The sequence below is a fragment of the Galeopterus variegatus genome, unplaced genomic scaffold (assembly GCF_000696425.1).
Source record: "Galeopterus variegatus unplaced genomic scaffold, G_variegatus-3.0.2 Scaffold787, whole genome shotgun sequence".
NCBI classification, from domain to species: Eukaryota; Metazoa; Chordata; class Mammalia; order Dermoptera; family Cynocephalidae; genus Galeopterus; species Galeopterus variegatus.
In genome coordinates this window covers 192,054-219,205 of record NW_007726898.1, presented here as the reverse complement: position 1 = coordinate 219,205, position 27,152 = coordinate 192,054, and the positions used below count along the sequence as shown (strand labels likewise).

At 34.7% G+C, this 27,152-nt stretch overlaps 1 protein-coding gene across 3 annotated transcripts in view; it reads right to left on the bottom strand.

Moving 5' to 3' along the window:
* The window catches only part of ANKRD17 (ankyrin repeat domain 17), a 123,671-nt gene that overhangs the window by 62,330 nt on the left and 34,189 nt on the right, over window positions 1-27,152 (bottom strand). For 2 of the 3 annotated variants that reach the window (XM_008572457.1, XM_008572458.1), the window contains exons 2-15: window positions 25,020-25,173; window positions 18,655-18,811; window positions 15,464-15,611; window positions 15,070-15,217; window positions 13,664-13,897; window positions 11,457-11,551; window positions 9,644-9,881; window positions 7,966-8,157; window positions 7,496-7,605; window positions 5,431-5,518; window positions 3,604-3,731; window positions 3,204-3,347; window positions 2,699-2,801; window positions 461-1,213 (exon numbers count right to left, since the gene is read on the bottom strand). In XM_008572457.1, the coding sequence (XP_008570679.1) occupies window positions 461-1,213; window positions 2,699-2,801; window positions 3,204-3,347; window positions 3,604-3,731; window positions 5,431-5,518; window positions 7,496-7,605; window positions 7,966-8,157; window positions 9,644-9,881; window positions 11,457-11,551; window positions 13,664-13,897; window positions 15,070-15,217; window positions 15,464-15,611; window positions 18,655-18,811; window positions 25,020-25,173 (2,692 nt within the window). The remainder of the gene's footprint in view (window positions 1-460; window positions 1,214-2,698; window positions 2,802-3,203; window positions 3,348-3,603; window positions 3,732-5,430; window positions 5,519-7,495; window positions 7,606-7,965; window positions 8,158-9,643; window positions 9,882-11,456; window positions 11,552-13,663; window positions 13,898-15,069; window positions 15,218-15,463; window positions 15,612-18,654; window positions 18,812-25,019; window positions 25,174-27,152) is intronic. The other variant, XM_008572459.1, reaches the window with a different exon arrangement.

Here is a 27,152-nt window from a genome sequence, read left to right as displayed (position 1 = left end):
CTGGTTTGAAGTCTTATCCATTAGGAAATAAAGTATTTCTGTTCACAAAAAGCTTCCTGATGTGTCCTACTTGTTTTACACTTTAACCTCTGTCAACTTCCCAGTTTATCGGTGAGTACAGAAGCAAAAAGCCAAAATTCAATCTTAGTATTCTGAACTTAAAGGGGGGGAAAAAACACAAAAAAACGAAAACCAAACATCAATCCTACTACTGAAACATCTAGATTTCCAGTCTACCCATCTAAGTCAGAAAACTTTAGTCATTTGTATTAAATGAGCTAATCTTTAATTTGAGCTGTATCTGTCTGAGAACTTCTCAGAACTAATATTTCTAAAGGTATACATGGGTCAAGAGTCCAAAAATAGTTCTCAAGTTGGGTAATGTCAAAAAATTGGGGCACACTCTTACTCGCCTTAAGCAAATCATATTTGATACCTGCTCATAACAATATAAACCCACCTGCCATGATGTCATCCAGCGTGTCATTGAGGGTCTGAGCAGGGCTGGCTACCATTAACCCTTGTTGTGTTTCTGTCAGAATTCCTTGCCCCAGCCCTGCCAACTGTGCTTGGCCCAGTACTGGCTGTCCAACTATCACTCCTTGCAGTTCTGTAAGATTTGCGATGGACCCTGGAGGCAAGGGACCTGCCGCCAGAGGCAAAGCTTGAGGCATCGCCAGAGGTTGGATTGGTGCAAAACCCATCTGAGCAGCAGTTTGCTGAGGTTCATCTTTAAGTAAAACAGGATCCACTTGCTGTAACCGTGCATAGTCTCCTTCAGAAAGCTGCTCTCCAACCCCAACAGGAGTTAGTAGTCCCAAGTGTTGGCAAGACTGTTGCTGCTGCTGCTGAAGTTGAATTCTTTGAGCTTTAACCTCTAGATACTGCTTTTTTAGCTGCTGCTGAGTTTTCAGTTGTAACTCTCGTTCTACTTTCTGTAGTTCCTCCAAAATCTTTTGTTTTTTCTGAATTTGTTCCTCCCTCGTTTTATTCAGTTCCTCGATCTTCTCCTTGGTAAGTTGGTCAGCATGAGCCAGTTCCAAGGACTGCAGCTGTGCATTCTTTTCTATGGCTTCTTTTATCCTCTGTTCCAGTTCTGTTAACTTTCCCTGAGCCTCTTCTACAATGCTCTCTGGAGACTGATTGGTGATGTAACCCTGTACATCCTGGCTGTTTGCTGGCAAATGGCTGCTGGACTTTTGTTTAGAAGCAGCTGTGTGAAAAAGAAACCCCCTCAGAAGTGCACATGAATGGCATCCTCACTACAGAGTTACTGTTGGGAGGTTTAGTGCCAACAGTTATGCACCAAGTTATCATATCCATAGAAGGTGAAAAGGCACTGTTAAGGAATTAAAAACAAATCCACCTTCTTTATCATAAATATAAAATGTATGTATTTTATGTGCATAGACTAATCTTTGGAAATTAATTTCAGAATTTTAAAAATATCACATGGTTAAAATTAACAATAGAGGGATGAGGTTTGTGATATCTAAGTGGTGCAATTAAAGTAAAATCTAAGGCTATGTGTAAATATTTCATATGGTCATAAAGATGTAAAAACCCATCATAAGAACAGAAACATAATGCTAAATTATTAGAGTGTAGGCAAAACTTAGGCCTCTTAGTCAAGGTTTTTCCACATTAAATAGCCTGTGCCTTTTAAACACACACACATACACACAAAGAATACCCAAACCACTGAGTAGTACCAAGAAATTAAAATCCAACTAAAATATATGTGGTCTGTTGGGGTCTACCCATCTTCAAGACTGACAAAGGCAAGATATAAATGCACATATTCACACAGCTACCTGGCCAGTAGAGAATTGGGATTCAGCTTCCCTGGAAGAAAAGATGTTGGACTATGCCATCCACTGTATCTTCTGACAGCCAGGTGAATAGGCTGATCTGGCTACAGGTATAGCAATCAATTGTTTGATATACCAATTGAAAAAGGTGCCAAGGCTCTAAGTTGGTAGTAGTGAATGAAAAGAGCTGGTGGAAATACTTAGCATTTTTGTTGGTAAAAGAATATCGGTAACCAAAAACCAAAAAATAAAAACTGCATTGGTTCTTCAGATAAAACTTTTAAAAAGAAAAACTGATTCAAACTGGTAGGTGTAATGTTTGGGGACATAACTTAAGAACATGCATGGTATAACATTCACAATTCAAATATGGACCTCAGAATTCTAGAGAAATAAACAAGCATATCTGAAGTAACTCTGAATTACTGGTTGAGAAAAAGGTATCCCAGATATGAAATCTATATTAAACCAATTATTCTAAAACAAATTGTACTATTTGATCCAACTTGTTAACCTTACACCTTATATTACTACAGAGATTTAAGTAAATAATTTACAAAAATATCACCCAATTATACCCAGCTTAACATTTTACATGAATAAAAATTACTGATTATTAAAGGAAATGATGGATAATCAGAATTGCATCAAAGATGAGCAACTGAATTTCTCCCGCTAGTACTTCTAATTCTAACACAAATTAGTGCTATTAACTATCTTCTCTCCCAATAACATGCTTTTTTTCATTGCTTAAAAAATAGTCTTTAATTATGCCAACTTAGTAAAATTCATTTTTTGTGGAAAAATAATTTTAAATGACTAGTTTTTTGTAATTTTATTTTTACCTGGACAATATGTAAGAAACAATCTTTAGAAATATAACTGACCTTTATTCCTGATGGGAAGAGTAGTGGCAACATTGGCAGGTGGTTTGTCAGGCTCCTGAGGCGGAACAACCATGGGCAGTGCTTGAACCGGTACACGAGGAGCCTAAGACAAAGAACACTATTTGATTATTTCTTCTTTTCCTACACAATCCATTACATATTATGCTTTAGCGAAGAATAAATAACAAAGACTTATTCGAAATATTTTTAAGTATTCTAGCTCAGAGAACGACATATTTACTTAAAGTATGTTGGTACCCAGTTGATTTCCATGACATTCTTTTTTAATGGGCTTTGAATTCAAGTTGTTGTTCTGACCTTAATAAGTAAGGCAAAATCATATCAACTGAGAATCTGAATATTATACCAGACGTTTATTAACCATATTAAGTACATCTCTATAAAGAAAACTACATATTATAACAAAAAAGCAATCTACTGTAAGCTGAAACTGTGAGCAAAAGGGGAATAAAAAGATATAAAATATTTTCGTTTTGAATCTTACCCTATTTAAATCGTGGGATGGGGGAGTTAACTGAGTGACATCTGGTGGAGGGGCTGAAAGCAAGTTATTAGGATAGTCCAAAAGATAGCAAACTACACTTGTATGGCCACCTTTCGCTGCTTCTATCAACATGGTCGAGCCATCCTGCGAGAGCAAATATGGAAAGGGAAGAAAATGAAAAAAGCAAGTTACTTTTCAGAATCATTTAGGATGATAAAGCCAAGAGGTCCGTCTCAGACACATTAAAATCACTAGTTAGTAAAGAACACTTTCCTCTAATAAAACAGAAGAAAATAAATACTTTGAATGACATTATAAATGGAACGAGCAGATGATATTTTATAATGTTCAAAAGTAAGAATTAATTCACAAGGCTTCAGGAAACATCTGAGTTACTTACTTTTAAACGGTGAGTGGGATCTGCACCATGAGCCAAAAGTAGTTCCACCACTGCCAGATGACCCCCTGCACAAGCCAGGGACAGCACAGTATGGTCATTATTAGCTGTGGTTCTATTCACATTCGCTCCTAAAACAGAAAAGGTATGAAAAATCATGTTAGCAGAGCATTTTTTCTTAAAACTATGGCAAACTTAAAAATCACAGAGTAGAGAGAACAGTATAATAAAGCCCCGCATACCCATTACCCAGCTTCAATGATTACACACAGTCAATCTCATTTCACGTAAACCCACATCAACTCTCCTCTCCCGTCTTGAATTATTCTAAAGCAAATCCCAGACAAACATGACATAATTTTGTTCAAAAATATTTCAGTATGTGCCAGTACTATTATCTTTTGATAACAGTAAAAGTATGTATTACTCCTTTTTTTTTTTTTTTTTTTTCCCCCTTTTTTTTGTCTTTTTTCATGACCGGCAACGGATCGCAACCCTCAGTGTCGTGCCCGTACTGGACCGGGACCGGCAACGGGATCGCAACCCTCGGTGTTGCGCCCGCACCTCACTCAGCCAGTGAGCGGCCGGTCTGTATGTGGGATCTGAACCCTCGGCGGGAGTGCCACCGCGCTCCCAAGCGGCGCACTGTAGCAGTGCGCCACCGGGCCAGCCCAGTATGTATTACTTCTAATGTAATTACTGCATTAAAAAAAGTAAAACACAAAATTTCATTTACATTTTAAGTTCTTTAGGAGAAAAGATGACTAAAATCCAATAAAAACAAACTACACTGCCCTCTATGGGCTAAACATGTAGAGAACTAGCAAGGAATAGAAATTTAAGAGTAGTAAATACCACCTATTTTCAGCAGTAAATATCTGAGAATGAAAACAGGTACATTTTCTCGCCAAATATGAAACCACCCCTTATTTGAATTACTGTGCTAGGTAATGTGGAAAATGTAAATAAAATAAAATGAAAAACTGTTTCAACTAGAACTTATGTAGTAAACATCTAAGACATAATTTTTTTTTTTTTCCTTAAAGGATGACCGGCAAAAGGATCCTAACCCCTGACTTGGTGTTGTCAGCACCACACTCTCCCAAGTGAGTCAACCGGCCATCCCTATATAGGGATCCAAACCCGTGGCCTTGATGCTACCAGCACTATACTCTCCCCAGTGAGCCACAGGCCAGCCCCTAAGACATAATTTGAAGGAAATAATAATATGCTAATTTGGTCATTAAGTTCTTAAGATCTTTGATATTCAAACTAAAATTACTGACATGAAAATCTTCATACATTTTACCTTATTAGTCACATTTCAATTTTGAACATTTTTCATGCTACACTGTATCTATCTCTCTATTATCTTATAAAGAAGGAAACTTAGGTCCAAGGAAATATGAGGAAAGTGAAACCTAGGTCAAGGGTTCGGAACCCCATACTGGCCAACTGCCAACAACAACAACAAAAAAGTGGGAAAGTGACTTGCCACAAGTTTCTCAGTGGCAGAAACATCATAAATATCCAGGTTTCAAGATAATATTATATTACATGAACAAAACAGACAAAGTTACCAAAACTCTCAAAGTTTTACACAGAGAAACTTTTCTTCATAGAAGTGTTTCTCAACAACAGTGCTACTTGGTACGACAATTCCTCGTAGTTTGGAACTGTTCTGTGCATTGTAGGGTGTTTATCAACTACCCACTCGCAACGTATCTCCCACATGATACTCAAAAAATGCCCTTTACCCCTCAATCTCTAAATGACTGAGGGCAGGGGTAGACACCTTTGGGGAAAAACTATTGCTTTATACAAACTTACCTTTACTAATTAAGAACTGAACAGTACAAACATGACCAGCTCTTGCAGCTTTCATTAAAGGTGTTCTTCCACCTTCAGATTCATGCTCCTGTTCAAAAAATACAGACTTATTTAATATTTAAGTGCTAGTGAAAAATCATTTTTTCATGAAAATCAAAAGGAAAAGAATTAGACTAATTTCTAAATCTTAAATACATTAAATATCATGCTTTGAAGCAAATTAATATATTTTTAAATTGAAAAAAACTCAAATTTAGAAAAATGTTCCACGGAAATAATTTAAGAACTGGAAATAATTTACAGTCATGTGATCATGACACTCTCATCTAAGCCCATCTGGGAAATTTTTCCTTCTCTCTCTACAAAAAGGATTGTGGAACTTGAACAATGTATGGCACTCTAGCACAGCCTCTACCAAACAATCATTATGATTAGCATTATCCTTGTCCACTCCAAGTGATTTTCCTTTCGTTAGTTTGTATCTTATATCTATAAATTTCTGTAAGTACATAATTTCCCTCTGTTTATAAATGTCCTATTATCTATATTTTACCTTATATAAAAATGACAAGGTTAATGATAATTTAAATATTTCTAAAATTATCAATCATACTCGAGCTTTCTGGGTCTCAAAAGGATGGAGAACCTATTGCATACTTGTGATTGCTGGGTAATTAAGAACACTATTGGAGAAATTTTCAGATCTTAAAATATAAAGATTTTGTACAGCATTTTTATATATATACACATACATTTTTAAACACTTGCATCTGATGAACAACTTTTGATTTTTCTCTTAAGCTATACCCTAAGTTGTTCTAATTGCCACTAAGCAAGTACTAAAAATTACATTGCTGTATGTTTCATACACATTGTGGTAAAAACTGGAAATGCAGTTCCTAAGCTGAAGCAGCTCAAAGTCTAATAAGGGAGACATATGCACACAACTAGAATATAACTTGTATAATGAGTGCTCCAAGAGTTATATTAACATGTGCACAGCTAAAAGAGGTCACAACAATAATCTAATTCAACCCTCCCTTTTCAAAAGTGAGAAAAGAGAAGGTAAATAAGTTTATGAAACTAGCTACTGGAGGAGCCTGTTTCTGCCTGCATGTGAATCTGTGTCATAAACTATGAACTTCTATGGGAAAGCACATTTGCTTATTAATCTCAGAATCTCAGGCCCATGAAAATATGGGTGCTAACTTTTAACTAAAACCTACCATTTGAGGTCTTACACCTAACTCCCCACACAGGCTAAACTGGAAGACTAGCTATTCTCCCCACAGGCATTTGCTTTATGTTTCTCCGCTTCTCAGGTCACATTCATTTTATTTCTTTTCCAACTGCAACATCTTTTTTCCCCACAACATTGCCATATCTACCTTTCTAGACCTTACCCAGTCCAAAACACATCTCAGATGACTGCTTTACCTCATCTGAGCTTCTTTACTTTTGGCACTCTCCTTGTGATATCTCTTTATGAACTACCTTATAATGACCTCAGTATTTATTTCATCCTTTTTTACTAAATTACAAATCCTTTGGGGGAAAAAATATTTTTTAAATGCTTATGTTTTAACTCCTTAATTACTTTATTATTAACTTATTGTTAATATAATATCAGTATATTTAACAGCAACATATTATTAAATACTTACGTTTTTGACTCATTATTTAATAATGCTCCAAACACTGTAGGCACAGTTTATTTCCTAAGCTACACTAAAATGCATCTAAGCCACATTTGCCTTTTTATACTAAAATAGAAAAACTTCTAAAAATAGCCAAGTAAATACCTGAGAGAAAATTACTTTCTATTAACACCTCTAACACAAAATTTTCCTTTTTCTGGGAGATGAGGGATAGTGGATTGAACAGTCCTACTAACAAGAAAAATAAGAATGGACACTAAAAAAAAAAGTGACTAAATGATATAAAGAATGGCAAAAAAGCCAACATAAAAGCTGAAAGAAATACCTTTTGTCTAAAATCTCCAGAGTTTTAAATTAATTTCTTGTCTTATTTTTAAATATTAAGATTTTAAAATGACAAAACTTACCAGATCTGCTCCTGACTGAAGTAAGACATCCGCTACATCAGTATGACCATTTTCACAGGCATATGTTAGTGCTGTATCCCCTGTTGCTGTTGTTGCATGAACATTAGCTCCTGCAGTAGTGTCAACAAACAATATATAAGCTTAATAAAAGAACCATAAGACATAAACGATGAACACAGAAATTTTTTCTAGATAAGCATATCTCCTCAAACAGACAAAACAACCTTGTCCATTTCCAGAAATAGAGAGTACTGTAAGCATCTTTAAAGGCAAAAAAAAAAAAAAAAACACACAAACAAAACTGCTAGAAATTAAAGCTGCAGACACTTCAAATGGCAGTTAGGCAAATTATTCAGAATAAACACTAAATACATTCAGTGTATCAGAACATCATAAAAAAATTTGCATTATGACATTTCACTCAAATAAATCAAGTAAAAAAAATTTTCTCCCAATGCAAAAATGCCTACCTGCAGCTAATAAGTATTTAACTAACTCCAAATGACCCTCTTGAGCAGCTTCCATTAATGGGGTAGAACACCCTAGTTCTATATCAGCTCCTGCCTTAATTAGAAAGTCTGCCACTTCCAGAAAGCCTCCACAGCAAGCCAGAGTCAAGGCAGTTTCTTGAGTTTCTTCTGTCTGTGCATTGATATTTGCTCCTAAAATAAAGATTCTAATTATTTAAAGAATGTCATTAACTTATTCAAGAGATAAGCAAAACATGACTGTTTCCTAATAAACTATATCTCAGAAATGAACATTTATGTTATTATACTAAATAAGAAAGTGTTTCTCCCCTACTCCTAAGGCAGTTAAAAAAAAAAAAAAACCTATTAAAACCACATCCATTAGTCCATATTTGATGTACACAGCTGGAGAAATATTTATTCGGACAGAAGGTCAGGAGATAAAAGGACTCAGAAAAATAAGCTGCACCTCCTCATAATGATTCAAAAATGATGATAAAGGCATTGATGATGACAATAATAATAACAACAGATAACATTTAATAAGCTCTTCCTATTTGCCAGGCTTCATATTCAAAGCACGTTGCAAATTATTTAGGTAGTATTATTACTTCATTTTACAGCTAAGGAAATTGCAGTTAATCAAGTTGCCCAAAGTCACAACAACATTATAATCACTACTAGTACCACCACCATAGCTAACACTTAACAGGCATTATATAAGAAGCACTTTTTTTTTTTGTCTTTTTCGTGACCAGTAAGGGGATCGCAACCCTTGGTGCGGTGTCTCCCGCACTGTGCTCAGCCAGTGAGTGCACCGGCCATTCCTATATAGGATCCGAACCCGCAGTGGGAGCGACGCTGCGCTCCCAGCGCTGCACTCTCCCGAGTGCACCACGGGGTCGGCCCGAAGCACTTCTTTTTAACAGCTTTATACATATATATTTACTCTTACAACAACCCTACAGATGAGAAAACTGAGGAACAGAAGGCTAGAAACTTGCCTCAAGTTACAAAATTAGCACGCAGTGGACTTGTGATTCAAATCTTAGAAGTCTGCTCCAAAACCTATACTTTTAAAATTCTAGTCAATATTACCTCTAAAGAAAAACAAAACAGTTGAAAAATAAAATCAGGCTATAAATACAGAGATGGGAGAAAAATTCTAAACTTAAGTATCTTAACACAGCAAAGTAATTGTACTTTTCCCAAAGGAGAAGTTCACTATATACTGAGTTCACCGACAGCTTCTGATATGCATTCTTGAACACTCAAGTTAGATCCTGGCAGAGTTTTCCATACTGTTTTATGAGACATTAGATCTATCAAGTATTTATTAATATGTACTCTACCTCCACAGGAATTCCCTCGATATATCAGCTTGAAAAATGTTAAATCTCATGTACTCCCCTACTTAACCTTACAAGCCTATGTCTCAACCCCAGTGCTCTGTGTTTTTCATTCACATAGCACATGATGACTCTAAAAGCTCTATATTAATAAAGTCTATTTGATTTTGTTTAGCACGGTATGGGACCATTTTTACAGCAAACATTTTATCATTAGTTTGGGAAACAGCATCTCTCCTAGAAAGGCAACATACAGAAATTCAATTCTATAAAATTATGCTCTTAAGTTTTACACATTTATTCTTTAGTGTCTTATATGATATAGTTACCTTGGCCTAGAAGTAATGCCACCATTTCTTCATGTCCTTCGCGAGCTGCTTCCATCAATGGTGTATAACCTTCATCATTGACCTCTTCCAGGCTAGCTCCCCTTTCAATAAGTAAAGCTGCAAGTTCCACATGCCCACCACATGCAGCCAAAGTTAATGGTGACTCAAATGAATCAGCAGGCATGTTCACTTGGGCTCCACTGTCAAGAAGTAACCTAGCTACTTCAACATGGCCATCCTAATCATAACACAATTGAAAAAAATTAAATCAGTACCATTAAAAAACATCTTAAAAAATGTAAAGACTTCTCAAGTACTATACAATAAGGTTTATTCATCTCTATCCATGTAAGAATTAATAACTCTACATTTAACAGTTGAGTAAATCAGTATTTATTATGTACCTATATTGCTTTAGTATAGAAGTAGGAAATAAAGGTTAAGGAATAAAAAACAGAGAAAAATGTTACCTTCAATCAAGAAGCTTATTAACCATCAGGAAACAGTAAGTACATTAAACAAGAGACTACTGTGAGAACACAGACAACATCAACATTGCATGGTACAAACTTAAAAGCTAAAAGTATAGAGTTTAGAGAGGGAAAGTAGAATTTTCATAAAAACCTCAAGGATAAGCAAAATTGATTAGGTAGAAAACCAAAAATGCAACACTTTTTGGAGAAGTGGGGGAAGGATATATGATGTGTTAGGGCAACACAATGTGCACATGGTACTTTTTGTTCAGCATTCAAAAATGATAATTGAAGAAAACGAAAAGGAAGTTCTTTGTTATCTTGTCTCATTTACCTGTCACTCTTGCCCACAGCTTTCCTAATTACTGGTAATTTGAAGGCTCTTTTCCCTTGTATTTTTCCTTCAATAAACTTTTTATTTCCTTCTATATATTATCTCATAGACATTTTAACCTCTTTCCAACATGTCATGTCCATTTTTGCCTCTATGCTTGTCATATTACACAACACTGATAGCAAAATAACCAACAGTAACCAAACTGTTACTGTTAAAACTCAAATTTTTCCCAAAGAATAATTTACTAAAGCAAACACTGAAATGGTAATAAGAAAAACAATAGGTAAGTCTTAACTGGCTATCTAATATTTTAAAAATTAGTAAATAAAATTTAACATCTTTTCAACAATCATTCTCTGAAGGGAAATTGATAGAAGGAATTTTAAATTCATTTCGGCCTTTATCTATCTTTGGCATGTTTTCTTCATAAATCTGTCTATAATGTTACTTTGATACATTTGAAAAATGATAAACCAAGATTCAAAGGTTTTATTATGACCCATTCTCAAGTTAAAATTATGAAAAGCAGTTCTTAAAAAAGGAATCCAGGGCTCAGAAAAGACCGTGACAGAAGGGGAATTATGTAACACAAAGAATACTCTTAAATTTTTCTTTAATTAATTTACTGGTTTGAGGTACATGTTATGGTTAGTATTCTGTACATGCTTGGTGGATTGTATTCCCCTCTTTAATATCCTTGACCAAACTTTTTTTTTAAAAGTCACCTTAGTGCCAAATATGTAAAACAAGTATAGAGTTATATGAGAATAAGAAAATGCAGGAAGTACTGGAAAGCTTCAGAAAGTAACTTTAATAGAAGTTAATGTCGTACAAGTGGCTCTGAAAACTATGAGTAATTCAGAGAGCTGAGGTTCTGCTCCACAATAAGGTTATAATAAACAGAATCTTTGCATCCAAGGAAAAGGCACTCATCGTACACTATCTCTGTCTCTCCCTACGTAATATATAAATATATTTCCTGTATGTATTTCACCAGTCTTACCATGCAAGCTTCCATTAGAGCAGTGTGCATTTCATCTGTTTTATGCTCTTGATCCGCGCCTGCTTCCAAAAGAAACCGCACCATCTCTAGGTGTCCTAAACCAAAAGTTTATAAGATTACTGAAAAATATTTTATTATTCCCCCAAAATTAAATTACACTGATATTTTGAAAAGTTATATTTAACTTACAGCATTAAATTTCTAAGTATAATACCAAAGTCAACTACAAGCCAACTTCAACTGTCAAACACAAATTACACACGTGATCTTGCTGTTCTACTCCTTACCCTATTGCCCTCGAAACTGCTACTGGAATGCTTGCTGCAGATGAACGAAGATGCCATTAAAATCCAACACCCAGAATATCCCCTCTACAGCCTTTTAAGAGTCCAGGCATACTATAGCTATTTATGCTATGGAGTAAATTAGCTTTCATGAACTAGTAGCCTGGGATGATAATCATTCAAGTTATTTCTATGAGAAAATGTATTTTAGGTTCCAATAACCAACTCACAAACCTTTTAGGAACGACCCACTCGTAAATTGTGAACTGCATGTATAAAAACATTCTTGAAACAATACCGTTTAATTTATATTTATTCATTAACTTAGATATAAACATACAAAATACACAGATATACACATATTTATGCTGTTGCAAATAATTCAAATAAAGGTAACTTATGAGAGGTTAAAAAAGCAGAAGACAAATTATATCTTAAAAAAGACTTTAGACACTATGCAAGAAATAGAAGAATGATTTCCCCCTCCCCTCAGCTTTATTTGGAATGAATTACTATCAATTCTTAGCCCACCGGGACTGGGGGGAAGGGACAAATAGTGGAGTCATAGGTAAAACAAAACTTACTTCAGTGAATAAGTGTAGCATCTGCCACATCTTGTTTTTGCTGCCTACCTACCTACCTCCCCTTCCTCTCTGTCATTCTCCCTTCCAAAGGATCCACATCAGTGCTCAGTCAGCCTGAGTTCTATCCCCCATCTCCTCGTCAATCTATGTCCTAGGAAACCTCACCGGAAACAGAGGAAGAGAAGAGGATCCATGGATGCCTGGAAGTAGCATTGATGTTCTCCACCAGCACGGTTTTCTATCCAGCTTCTAATTAAAGCCTGCAAGCCCCAACCTCAGATGCCCCTTTTGGAAAGCAGGGTGGGGCTACAAGCAAAGGGGAGAGGGAAGAGTAGTTACATGTAGCCCCATCTCAAAGCTCTCTGGCCAGCTGGTACTCAGTATTAAAATGCAGCCAGTTCTGGGTTCAAAAGTATTTGTGAAAAGGGGAGAGAGCCACCCAATCAGCTCGTCCCAATGAAGATCAGCCTCTGCCTAATTATCAAACAGAGCTGGGGAAAGTAAGGGACCTCAGCTGTGCTCCCTATTTGAAAATCTGTTAACACCAGATAATCAAAAGCACTTTAAATAAAACATATTTTTCAAATTTAACTTAAATTTTAGTCATTTATGTATCTAAGCATTATTTCACATGTTTTTAAAGGAAAAATTCTAAGACATCACACAACCTTGGCTGCTCTTAAACAGGATGAAAAAAAACAATGCCAGAGCCAGGTCTAAGGTAAGGAAATCAAAGCCCAGAGTGCAAATTTTAAGGAGGCACTCACTCATCAGCTTCTGCAAGTGAAGAATCAGTCCTTAAAAGTGAGTGCCTCCTTAAATTTTATAGTCATTTATTTGTCATACACGTGGAGTCTGAAAAATGTCTGGCTCTGTGGCTGTCTTTTAAGGATCCAGAATCTATAGCATTAATTACTCACAGACCAAGCATCTTTCCAGGCAATTGTCTGGCCTGACCAAAGGAGAGTATTTTCTATATTATAAGTATTTTCTTGGTGGTGGACACCACTTCAACTATCATGTACCCCCCTTCTGTACCAGGCAAAATATTCCCAATATGTAAAACCATTATAAGGTACAGTTTATAGTGAGATTAAAAAACTGTTTCTGATAAAACAACTGGATCAATTAATAGTCATTTTTCATGACAGATTTTAACGTTGAGTCTATATTTTAAAAATATTAAACACAAACTTTGAAACACTTTAAACATTTATTAATTACATACTATATACTATTATCATTTTTACTTTTTATTTCAATTTAATAACCAGACTATATAAAGTAAATAATTTCATGTATTTAAACACTTTTGTTGCAAAAAAGGTTTATGCTATACCTTTGTAACAAGCTAACGTAAGGGCACTCTCTTTAAATTCATTGGAATGCGTATTAATGCCAGCCCCATTTTCTAGCAGCAATCTGGCCACTTCCACATGTCCAGCACTTCCAGCTTCCATAAGAGGAGTATGACCATTTTCATTATGGTCCTCAATACTAGCACCGGATTCCAAGAGCACCTTTACAACATCTACGTAGCCTCCAGCACAAGCATATGTAAGTGCTGTATTGCCTATTTTAATGAGGAAAAACAAAAACACATTAACATAAAATATCAAAATAAAATGAAGCCTCTAATTTACATTAAGGAGAAAACTAAAATGGAAGACTATAACCATAAATAATTATTAAACAATATATATACATACATACAAATATAATTCCTTTGCTCATTGCATTTTATCTTTCTGAAATCAACTCTCTATTCTCCTTTTCCATTATCAAAATTGTAGAATTGTATAAGAACTGAGCAATTCTGCCTGAAGCTAATTTTTCTCTTCCAGATGAGGGAAAAAGCTGTGTTTGTCTTAGCTTTAATCAGAGAAATGTTTTACAAACTTTATTTTTTTAATTTTAATGTTTTTAACCTAAAATTATTCATCATATACATAATTTACATCATTCTTTTTAATCATACATATTTGTTTTCACTACAACTTCAAACACCAATTAACTAATCAAAGTTAAAATAATTTCAAAAACATTCTTTCTTGATGATAAAAATCTCCCACATTACAAGAAAAATCAACCTTCTGGGTAAAATAAGGATTTCTAAAACCCTTTCAAACCAGAATATGTAGACCTTAAAAATTATTAAAAATATCTAATAAATTTAAATTTTTTACATGAAAAATATACACAAAACATATTTTCTTTTATTTTATAACTTTTACACAAATCCATCCAGGCCCAAGTTTGAAAAAAAAAATTAGTTTAGCCTACAGTTATATCCCTATGGTACACAATGTTTTCATAACACTTTCTTTTTCCATGAGTCACAATTAATAACAGTAGGGAATGACAGACCAGCCATTTGTTCCATATCCTCTAGTCTCCCAATCTTCCCTCTTCTCCCCGAAAAATAAGAAACATGGGTTTGAAAACTATAGCCCACCCTTCTCAATTTCCAAGAGGGTGGTCCTTCTTCTAACTGCGTCATTATTTTAATCTAATCTAAAGGAAACTTACAAGGCCAAGTAATTGCACGCATAAACAAAACAGGAAAAATGTCATTAAAAATATATTCCATATATTTTAAGCCTCATACACAGACTTATGCAAATATGTAGCACTTCTAAAAAATAAGAGAATTGCAAAAGCATCACTAATGATCACTTTCATGTCAAACAATTATTACCAAAGGATGTAACTATTCAGCAAAACTAAAAAAGAAATATGCATTACCTGTTGAAGACTGTGCATTGACATCGGCTTTATGAGCTAGCAGCAACTTCACAATTTTGACATGACCTCCATTAGCAGCAGCCATTAAAGGTGTAATGTCACCTTTGATTCCCCTATCTTCCACATTTGCATGCATTGCCAACAAAACCTTATGAAAGAAAAATAAAGTCTAAAAGATACCACAAAATAATAATTTCATCAAAAATTTTTTGAACATATATGTTTATATAATACCTACTAGTCATAACATAGTAAAACAGCCAACAAATACACAACATATATCTAACAAAACTACTTGTTGAGACAAACCTAATGGTTGGAAGGATTTATTATTTCCTTAACAAGCAGGCCAGATCTAAAAAACAAAAAACGCCTTTATTTTGATAATACAAACCTGTGCAAGCTCATAGTATCCAGCAGAACAAGCTAAACAAAGGAGGCTCTCTCCTTCCTCGGTATGTTCATTTACACTTCGCCCTTCAATGAGTAACTTTCGCACAGCATTTACATCTCCTTCTGAACAGGCTTCTGCCAAACTGCGGCTATTCAAGGAAGAATATTGTAACATCAGGATATAAGAATATGCAAAATTACACAGCATAAGTACTGGTTTACGATGTCAATCTTGACAACAGTGCTAAACAAGAATGATTATTTCAATACTATTCATAACAAAAGAAAGCCAAAGATGACTGAGTTGGGCTTTTTAATCTACACTTAAAAGTTTACTGAATTAAAATTATCAATATCCCAAAATGTTTTCAGTTTTGCAGTTGAAGGATAAATTCTAATTTACTTTAAGTGGATAAATAACACAAAAATTTAAAACATAAAATTTTATAAAAATGACATACTAAATACAGGTTATAATTACTTTGTTCAGTCACTAGAAGATTTTTTATAAAATTTAATTAAAAAGTGTAAAATCGGCTTGTACTAATATAAAGGCCTATTTGAGTCCTTCCAGGCAAGGAAAAAGATGAATTCAAGTAAAAGAAGAGTAGAAAAAAGTAGAATAACAGAAAATCAGACTGAGAGAAAAGTTTTTGCCCTGTAAACCTCCCCCAAAAATTCCAACTATGGATATTCCTAAAGATTCTCCCATTTTCTGATAAAATTCACTCTAAAACTAAATCCAGGACTATTAAAATTATCTTTATTCCAAATATAATTCTTATACCATCCTCTTGAAACATGGCTCTGTCACTTCATTTACTAAAGGCACCGTGGGTAACCTGTTTTCTGTTACTACCACCCAGCTTTTAGACCATCACCATCTTTAGTCAATATTATGGCAAAGTCTCCTAACCAATCTCCCTGCTTTCACAACCTTGTTCTCCTTCAGGCTCTTTTCAACAAGGCAGTCAGAGTGTTCTTCTTTAATGAAAGGTAGCTCATGTCACTCGTCTGTTCAGAATCCTCCATCAGCCTCTAATCTCACTCACAGTAAAAGCCAAAATCACTGCAAGATCTACCCAGGGGCAAGACACCACACCACTGCTCCCTTTTACCTCTCTGGCTTTACCTCTTACTCTCTTCACCCTTACTCTTTCCATTTTGGCCACATTGGCCTTTTTCTTTCTTTCTTTCTTTTTTTTCTTTTTTTTTTTTTTTGGTGACTGGTTGGTACAGGGATTGAACCCTGGCCCTTGGTGTTATCAGCACCAAGGTCTAACCAACTGAGCTAACCAGCCAGGTGTGTACATTGGCCTTCTTGCTATTCTCATCAGATATCCTAAATAAGCTCCAACCTCAAGATATTTGCATTTACCAACCCTCTGCCAAGGGTGTCCTCTCCCAGACAACAGCTCCTCTCCCAGACACAGCTCATCCCCAGACCTATTTCAGGTCTTTGCTAAAAAGCCATTTTTTAAGTGAGGACTTCCCTGACCACCCTATTAAAAGAGCAACATGAACTCCAACCCAAACACTGCCTAGCACTACCCCATTCAATTTTTTCCCCAAAGTTCTTTTCATTGTTTGCCACATTACAAATTTTACTTACTTGTTAATTGTATTGTCTGTCCCCTCACCAAAGTGAAAGTCTCGAACAGCACTTAATAAGCTCACCTCTTAAAAGTCTCTTAATTTCCCATTTCACAGCACACTGACAATCCCTAGACTCAGTGCCCTCTGGCACTTTTAAGCAAGTTTAGGACATATCTTTCCCACAAGACATTTCCTCTATAAAAACATACCTTTTCCCTCTTTTAACATATGCTCTCTCTCTCTCTGTCCATGTATACACCCTCCTCTACTTTACCATTTTGATTTTTCATTCAATTTCCATATGCATATGCTAGATTTAAAACAGCCTTACAGGATTTACTATTGCAACAGCTGAACTTCAGGATGTATGAGCAAAAGGAATATTAAATGTGGCACATGGCAATGAACTTAACTAATACAAAATCTGGCCCACAGTACTCACTGCACCTAATTCCACAATATTTCTCAGGCTATACAGAATAAATATAATTGTCACAAATATGCTCTACTGTTCTGCTAATAAACTCTAATATTTTAAATGTCAAATAATCTAATACCTTTTATTTTCCTATTCTATTTCCTAGTTGAATGAGCTTTAATATACTCAAGGTGTTTTTAATTTTCTCTCTTGCTAATCTCAGCAGGCACTACATTAAAGAATATCTGGAGAATATTGATAAAATTTTAGGTTAATAAAACTGAACATTAACTAAGGAACAGAACTCAAGGTTAACTAAAGAAGGAGAATTCATCTATGAGACAAATGGTTAAGTAAATTAATAATAACACAAAAATCTAGATGAATGAAGACTAACAAAGATCCAAGAAAAACAGTAAATTCATCCACTCGTTAATATATATATTAATTATTGGGCCGGCCCGGTGGCGCACTGCTACAGTGCGCCGCTTGGGAGCGCGACGGCGCTCCCACCGAGGGTTCGGATCCCACATACAGACCGGTTCCCGCCCACTGGCTGAGCGAGGTGCGGGTGCAGCACTGAGGGTTGTGATCCCGTTGCCGGTCCCGGTCCAGTACGGGCGCGACACTGAGGGTTGCGATCCGTTGCCGGACACGAAAAAAAAAAAAGACAAAAAAAAAAAATATATATATATATATATATAAATTAATTATTAATTAGATTAATATGATTTTTTTTAAACTTCATAAAACAAAGAAATAAATGCCCTGCCTTTTAAAATGGTCAGAATTATGCACATGAACTGGAAAATGGCATGATTAATTAGAAAGCATTTACTTCTTTGTCACTGATGCATTAAAAGAAAACAAAATCTAAATAAGCAAAAGGTCTTTTATAACATATTGGCTAGGAAGTCAGCCTTGCAGTCAGACAGACACTGGAGCTCTGCCCCTTGTCATTTATTTGATCTTGATTAAGTTACTTAATTCTCTTCAACTTTTCATCTATAAAATGGGAGTAAAAACAAATCTACACTTTACAAAGTTTTTGCGAATATAAATAATGTACCACATGTTAAGTGAACAGTGCCAGCCACAAAATAAATGCTCAGTAGATGCTAGCTATTTTTATTATTTTTAAGATGTTTTCATATTGATCACAGCGAAAATGTACTTACTTGTCCGACTGCCCTGCATTTGCTGTGCTTTCAGCTCTCATACGAGTAAGTGCAGCAGCAGCTTCATCCAACGCACAACTAACAGACGACGTCAACCTCCGGAGCACTTCTGGATCTGCAAAGGCTTTACCATCAGCCGTGGATAATTTGCCTATTCCTATTATATTATTTTCACACCAATATGGATACACCCAAAGGAAGAAACAAAGCAAAATACAAGTTACTTAAGTCTATATATGTTAACAACCTCCAAATGGTACAGTGGACATATATGTTGTTTCCCCAGAATCTTTTGAGAAATCACTCTTCTCCAATTTTCTTATAATCTTATTCCTTCCATGTGGTTCATAAGTACTTGATCCTGTGACCCTCTGGTGCCAGAAATGGATCTTTGGCTTATGCTGGGACAATTAAGAGTCCTCAATTAGACTTTTGTCATATCTTTGGAAGAAGGATCTATGTTCAAAGGTTGCTAAATTGGTAAGATATGAGTCACAGGCTATTTAGCCACTGTTATTACCACATATAGAAAAAGACTGTCCAAAATAAAGTCAACATAGAGAAAAGGAGAGAAAAAGAAAGGAGATGGAATCCTGATAAAGTTATTTTTGACTCACTGATGCCAATAGTGCAAGAAGCCAGCATCAACCCTCTACTTTTGGTAAATGTCCACTTTTAGTTGGGCTATCACTTGTGATCAAAAGTGGCCTAATAAGACATTCTCGATAACCTATATATGAGTACCTCTTATTTCAAATTATGTCTATAACTTACTACATATACTCAAAATCATATCTAGAAGTACCTTATCTAAAAATCATTCAGAACAGCAAAAGAAAACAATTTCAAAGCAGAAATGGTTAATAACTATCTGCATGAAACAACTTGTTGCTTTTCCAGATATCCCCATAAAGCAAACTTACCACTAACTTTTATCATTCTAACTCAGTGCTGTTTAGACCAGGCTGCCCATCAGCATCACCTGTGGTGCTTTCCAAAAATATACATGCTGATAACTACTGTATAATTTGTTTCACTAATTAAAAGTCATACTATATTCTGAATCTGCTATGGTAACATTTATTCAATAGATCATATTTAGTTACTTAAGTATATTATGGTACTATTGAGATTGAGGCCACAGATGCATTTCCACATGAGATAATTAGCTCCAACTTTTCAACCATCCCAGATCAGCTATAGAACAAATATTTATTAGTAACAGAAACAGGAACTAAGCAAGAGGACAGATCTGGACAGTGGAAAGTGTACAAAACTATGCTATCTGTATTCTGCAGTATATGCATGTATTGAAACAACACATTGTACTCCACAAATATGTCCAAGTAAATGTTAAAATATTTTGAATAAAAAAATAGAAAGAACAAAATGCCCCACATTAAATCTTCATAAACTACTCATAACTTCATAAAGATAAATATTTTAGTAAAGATAACTAGGAAGTAATTAAAGGTATAGATGGTAACCTTTCAAATTAATAAGCGGAGATCCAAAAAATTAATTTATTCTAGCTACTTTGGATTACGGTGATCCTTCTTTTCTGGTCTTATCCAGTTATTAGGATTAGTCATCAAAGACCAAAAACAGAAAAGGAACATGATGATCAGATTATTCTTTCTAAATTCTGACATTTAATGAACTGAACAACAAAACCATAGAAATTCAGGTAGAAGATGTATTAAAATATCTAGATTTCTGATTTTAATAAAGGAGTAAGTATTTTTTCTTTTTCCTGTTAGAATTTACTCAAAGAAGAACTAAAATGTAACAGAAACCCCATCTTTGATAAGAAGACTACGAAAAATTTGTAAATCTAAGTTAATATTTATGAACACAAAGTAAATAAGAGATGTACCTAACCTAACAGAATAAACTATCACAGAGAAATAAGGTGAAAGAAAGAAAGAAAGAGAGAGAGAGAGAGAAACAAAGAAAGAGAAAGAAAGAAAGAAAGAAAGAAAGAAAGAAAGAAAGAAAGAAAGAAAGAAAGAAAGGTAATTTGCCCAATAGTACTCAGGAATTAGAGGTACCAGATTGATAATTAGAGGTTAGGAAACAGGGAGACTGGTTGAACGCTTATGAGAAGTAATTAGACACAAGCCTCCATCCCCAAAACACACAGCCAGATGATTATTCTCTAAAGAAACCAAACCAGAAAGGTCCTAGACCAGAAGACATCAGGTACAGAGGATGAGATGAGGTACTAAATGAAAAATGAGAAATGAAGTGAACTTGTACATCATGAGCAGTGAGATCCTCAGCTCCCTTCCCAATCTCAGCTCCCAGTTTTTGGCAGTCAGGTTTACATTATTCACGAGACAAAAACTGACAGATGTGTCACTGAAGAAATTGAACAGCTACAGAGAAAAGAAATAAAGATATTGACATTTTGGGGATTTCCAAAGAAATGAAAGGGTCGCTGTCCAATCACTGTGTGCTAGGAATTCTGAAATGCTCCCCAAATTACCCACCACTCTTGTACATACCCTACATAATTATTAGGACTGTGAATTTAATAGATTTTACTCCCATGATTAAGTTATGCTATATAACACAACTAACCTGAATACAGGGATTATATTGGTGGGCCTGACCAAATCACATGAACTCATGAAAGGCAGAGAGATTTTCTTTGGCTGGTTGGAGATAAGAAAGTCAGAAGTGCAAAGCACAAGAAAGATTATGTGTGTCCCTACTAACTTAAATATGGAGGGAGCTATATGTCAAGGAATGTGGGCAACCTCAAGGAGGTGAGATGAATCCAAGCAAATAGCCCATAGGAAATGGTGATCTCAGTCCTATGCCTACAAGGAACTGAATTCTGCTACCAAAAACAATGAACTTGGAAGTTATTTTTTTCCCCAGAGCCAACAGATGAAAATTCAGTACAGCTGATTTCAGCCCAAGGAGACCCTAAGCAAGAGAATCTAGTTACACTGTGCCCAGATGTCTCTCCCACAAAAACTAAGAGATAATAAATGAGTGTTGTTTCACGCTGCTATGTATATGGTAAATTGTTATGTTGCAATAAAAAATAAATACATAGTGTACAGTGAAATGCACCAGTTGAGAAAATATGCATGTAAGATTAATTCAGCTTTTTATGGCATTGTTACTAACTACAAACAGACTCAGGGATCACCAGACATTTGAAGATAACCTTAAATGTGAAAAGTCAACCAAAAGTATTCAAAATGAAACTAAAATTTTAAAATGCCAAAAATCCTAAAGATTTGGGGAAGGAGGAAAAGGGACAAGTGGCACAGAGATAGAAGGAAATCATAAATAAGTGTAGCATCAAACTTTTCAACTGCAACACCAGAAATTAAAAGACAATATAGCAACAACTTCAAAAGTCTAAAGAAAAGTGATTTTTAAACTAGAATTCAATACCTAATCAAACTACCAATTATAAGGATAGTAAAAAAGGCATTTTCAGACAAGGTCTCAAAAAATGTTACCCCTTAAACATCCTTTCTCAAAAAACGTATTGGATACCTAAACCATGCTCAGTATAAACATCGCAAAAAGAGAAGAAGACAGTACCTACTTGATATGAAATGAAATATATAGCACCACGAATGACAATTCTTGCCAAAAATTGAATAAACCTGAATCTGGTCAAGTATCTGAATCTGAATTCTGGTTTACAGAAATTACAACACATTGAAGTACAACTGGCAAAATCCGTAAAGTTGAACAAATGACTAGGTTTATTCAACAAAGAAATAGAAAAAAAGAGAGAAACTGTTATGATTAAAGATACCTAAGGAAAATAATTAACATTTAAAAATATGTGACCCTTATTTAAACCTGATTCAAACAAACCAGGTGTAAAAAGAAATTATGAAACAATTGGGAAATCTGAACATTGAGAGGATACTTTGTGATATTAGGAATTAATTTTTTTTTCTTTAGATGTGCAATGGTATTATGGTATATTTCTCTTTAGAAATTCTTAATTTAGAGTTACATTGTGAAGTATTTATATATGAAATGATATGATGCTTAAATTTGCTTGAAATTAATGTGGATGAGAATGTCAGCAGGGTGATAATGGGTAAAGATGAAACAAGACTGCCTATACATTGACAACTATTGAACCTGGATGATGGATCACAGAGGTTTATTATGCTATTCTCTCTAGGTTTGCGTGTAAAATTTTTCATTAAAAAAAAATAAAATAAAGGGAGAAAAGAAGTGAAAGAGAGGACGAAGAAGGAAGGAAGAAGGAAAGGAGGTTGAGAGGGAGAGACCAGCTTGTTAGTTACCATAAAGAAAACATTTTTTAAAATGGGAATAAATACAGAAAGAGAAAAATGAAGCAACTACTAGTATCCTATGAAAAGGTACTCCACCTCCAAAAGTTAGCTTTCAGCTGAAATCTACTTCCAGGTACCACCTGTGAACCTGGTTCTGCCCCTTGAGGACAAAGAAAATAAATATCCCTCTCTTCTGATATGACAGTCCTTTAAGAATTTGAAGAGGCTGGCCAGTTAGCTCAGCTGGTTAGTGTATGGTGTTATAACACCAAGGTCAAGGGTTCAGATCCTCACACACCAGCTATCCAGGAGAAAAAAAAAAAGTTCAGCATTTGAAGAACACTATATTCAACCCAAATCTTCTTATCCTCAGGAGAAACATTCTCTGTTCTTCTTATGACATATTTTCAAATGATTTCATATTCCTCATTTCTCCATCATAAACTTGTACAGCAACATCAGATTTCTGGCAAATGCTAAATTATATCTCAACTATTCCATATAAATAATTTCTATAATCAAGGACAGGACCTTGCATATGCCTTTACTATGTTTTCATCTTTATTTCGTCAAGACCCTCTTAATAATCCATTCTAGAATTTTGCCCAGGATAGAAATCAAGTTTAACCATGAGTCCTTTAAATATTTAGATTCTGCATTACGAGATATTTATTGAAAGGATTACTGAACAGTAATAGGACAGTCATATGCCACAATAAAGTAGCAGTTTACACGCACTGCATGGACAATATATAGCACATCAGGACTCTTAAACCGTAAACAATCAACGTTCACAGTATATTTATGTGTACTTTAGAAAACTTAAGAAAATGTATGGTTTTTAAAATGATTATAGAGATTCAGAGTTATTATACCCTTACATTTAAGGCATATTATATACATATATGGTGCTAAATATAATTCCTAATTAAAACAATGTTTCTCCCTGCCAGAAAGAGAGGGGTGCCACAAGCCTCTACCATGCCCCACCTCACCCTCTCTCCTTCCACCTCCTCTCATCCTATCCCCCTTTCCTTGCCCCTCTCCCCTGCCTCCCCGACTGCTCTGCAACATCTTAGAACATAAAATAATAATAATAATAATTAAGAAAAAAAAGCTCTGTTCCTCTGGGGACGACATGATCCATTTTACAAAAATTTAATGATTCACTTTACGAAGTTTCAAGAGACAGTGGGAAGAATCATATACAGTCAATTCTTATTATTCATAGTAGTTATGTTCTATGAAGTTGCTGCAAACACTGAATTAATGAATACTGAACCATTGCTCCTAGAAGAAACACAGCATTAGGTTACTGCAAGCCTCTGGTCATAGCATTTTTATAAAAATATAATCTTTTTAATATGTGTTTCTGTTTAAAGACACCTTATTTAATATATAACGTTGATTCACTAACATTGAACTCACAGCCAACAGTACTATATAACTCATACCTAAACAAAGTTTATCTAATACACATATTTTTCTCCATAAGGCAAATCACAGTCAGTTACTCTTAGGAACACTAGACAGCACTTCAGCATTATGCTTGGGGGCCATTTTAAACAGTGAAATTACCAACAAAAAGCACAAAAATGTTAAAAACACGGCACTAAACAGACCGCAGAAGGACATTTGTTTACAGTACAGGAGCTGAAACAAAAAAGCAGAGCATCACCTTGTTCAACCTCAGCTGGGAACATGCACATACGGTAACTCAAATTTCTCACTGCTCTGCATGTGTCCATGAAAGACTGCAAGTACTAATTTCAAGGTCACAAATAACTTTTAGCAGGTAGGCAAATTCAAAATATGGAATTCAAGAATAAGAAACAACTGTATAAGAAGTCCGTCTTTATAAGGCAACTACAGCATATGGATTTTACTCTTGTAATAAAAAATTAAAATATGCTTTAATAAAATGTTCCATGTAATTCTCTAGAAAGTAATCACTTAACCTTAATGAACAGTATCACAGTAAATATCCAAGATCACTCATTCATAACAAGAGTGCTTACTAGATTTATGTGCAACTTTGGATCATAAGGCAGACTTATTACTATGTAGAGTGTGCAGACATACCTGCAGCTTCTAGTAAAGCTTCCAGTCTAGCCTGTGTTTCTGGATCTACTGTCCTGAGGTCTGCACCATCAGCAGTACCTGACAAGAGCAACTTGGAAGCTGTTTCCAGCATTGGATTTTCCAAATCATCCTGATCCAAAATGAAAGACTCCACCTAGAAAATACAAAAAAAGAAAGGAAGAGAAGAATGAAAGAAGGGAAAGAGGGAAGAGAAATAAGCAGAAGAAATAGGAGGGGGAGAGAAAAAAATATTTTAACATAATTATCAGGGATAAACACAATGCAATTCTAAATAAATTCAATGGAATATCTAAGCCCATTGCTAACTAAAGAAAATTATAACTGTGGAAGAATTTAAGAACTTACTATTCATATGCAGTCTAACGTTGTTTACTGAAATCATATCTATTCTTCTCAATTTTAACTTGGTTATGAGGTATGTATAAAGTTTTGAATAGGTTATGCTAACTTAGGCTGTAAAACCTCTGACTTTGATAAAGGACCTAAATCAGCACTTTTTATTTTATTTTTAAATTTTTTTAAAAAGATGACTGGTAAGGTGATCTTAACCCTTGACTTGGTGCTGTCAGCACCACACTCTCCCAAGTGAGCTAACCAGCCATCCCTATATAGGGATCCAAACCCGTGGCCTTGGAGTTATCAGCACCACACTCTCCCAAGTGAGCCACGGGCCGGCCCTAAATCAGCACTTTTTAAACATTTTGCTTTCAGGATCCGTTTATACACTTAAAAAATACTAAGCTCCCAAGGACTTCATGTAAGAGTTATATTTATTGATATTTACCACATAAGAAATTAAACTACAATATGAAAAAAAATCACATTCATTAATATCCCCACTAATTTCATCACCAAAGTCTTTAGGTATTAGAAAACCATCAAGTATGAGTTCCAAAATTCTAACTTATGCTCAAAAGCTTAATTTTATCATTGGCAACAAATAGTATCCACTGTTTTCCTTAAGGTGACAGGCTCATTTCAATCATTTTTGAGAATGCTTGCCAAATATCCAAGTTTGTCAGTTGTACTTTCCAATAAAAATGGCATTTCATGAAAAAAAAAAAAAAGTGGTTAATTCACCTCACATCTCAAAAAATAGCACAAGTGCTTTTCCTCCAAACACCATACTTTTGTATGAGGCAAAAACGCCTTAAGTGCGATTCCCATCACACACACATTAATATTAAAAATATATGCATCTAAAAGTGGAGGTTTCATAAAATTAGTAATTTTTATTGCTTGGGATATTTTTAAAGTGAAATTGGCTTTTTTTTTTTTTTTTTTTTAACTGCAAGTACGTGGCAGTGAAGAATACAATGATACTAGTACAGTTTGATGACATGGCCTTGATTAAGGGTCCAGAAGTTTTACCTTTTGCCACATCACTGCAAATGTCATAACACAGGAAAAAAATAAAAGCATATATTATCTTATCATTATGATGAAAATAGTTTTGACCCCTTATACACCCTGAAATGGTCTCTGGTACGATGAGTGGTCTATAGACCATATATTGAGAACCAGACAGTAAATACGCCATGTTCAATTAAGAGAAATTTAAAGAATTAGAAAATAACAAATTCCTAACACGTAGTGAAAAGTTTTGTTTTGATATCTGTTATCACATTGCTATTTACAAATAAGTACTAAAACATATTATTTTGTTTGCTGATAAAATGTTGGTAACTGTTACCTAAATTATCACTACTTAACATGATCAGAGGAAATTTATTTCACAAATCTAAGGTACTTCTAACACTGTAATAACTAAAATAGAAATAAATTAATTAATAACCTAGAACATCATGCTCACGCTTACTAGCCAGAAGATCAGCAATAAGAAAATATCTTAAGAAATAAATTCTTAACCATCCTAACATCAGAAACTCTGTATTGTTCCATCTTTGAAAGTCACCTATCCTGTAACCAGGAATATTGCTATATTTAATCAATACATATTTAATATTCAATGTTAAATTTGGGGTGAAATATAAGTTTCTCTCCAGAGTTCCATAAACTAATGCAGATTAACATGAAATAACATTTCAGATTTCTAATATTTCAAATAAAAATAGACAAAGAATACTCTAAAAATAGTCTGTAAGTAGTTGA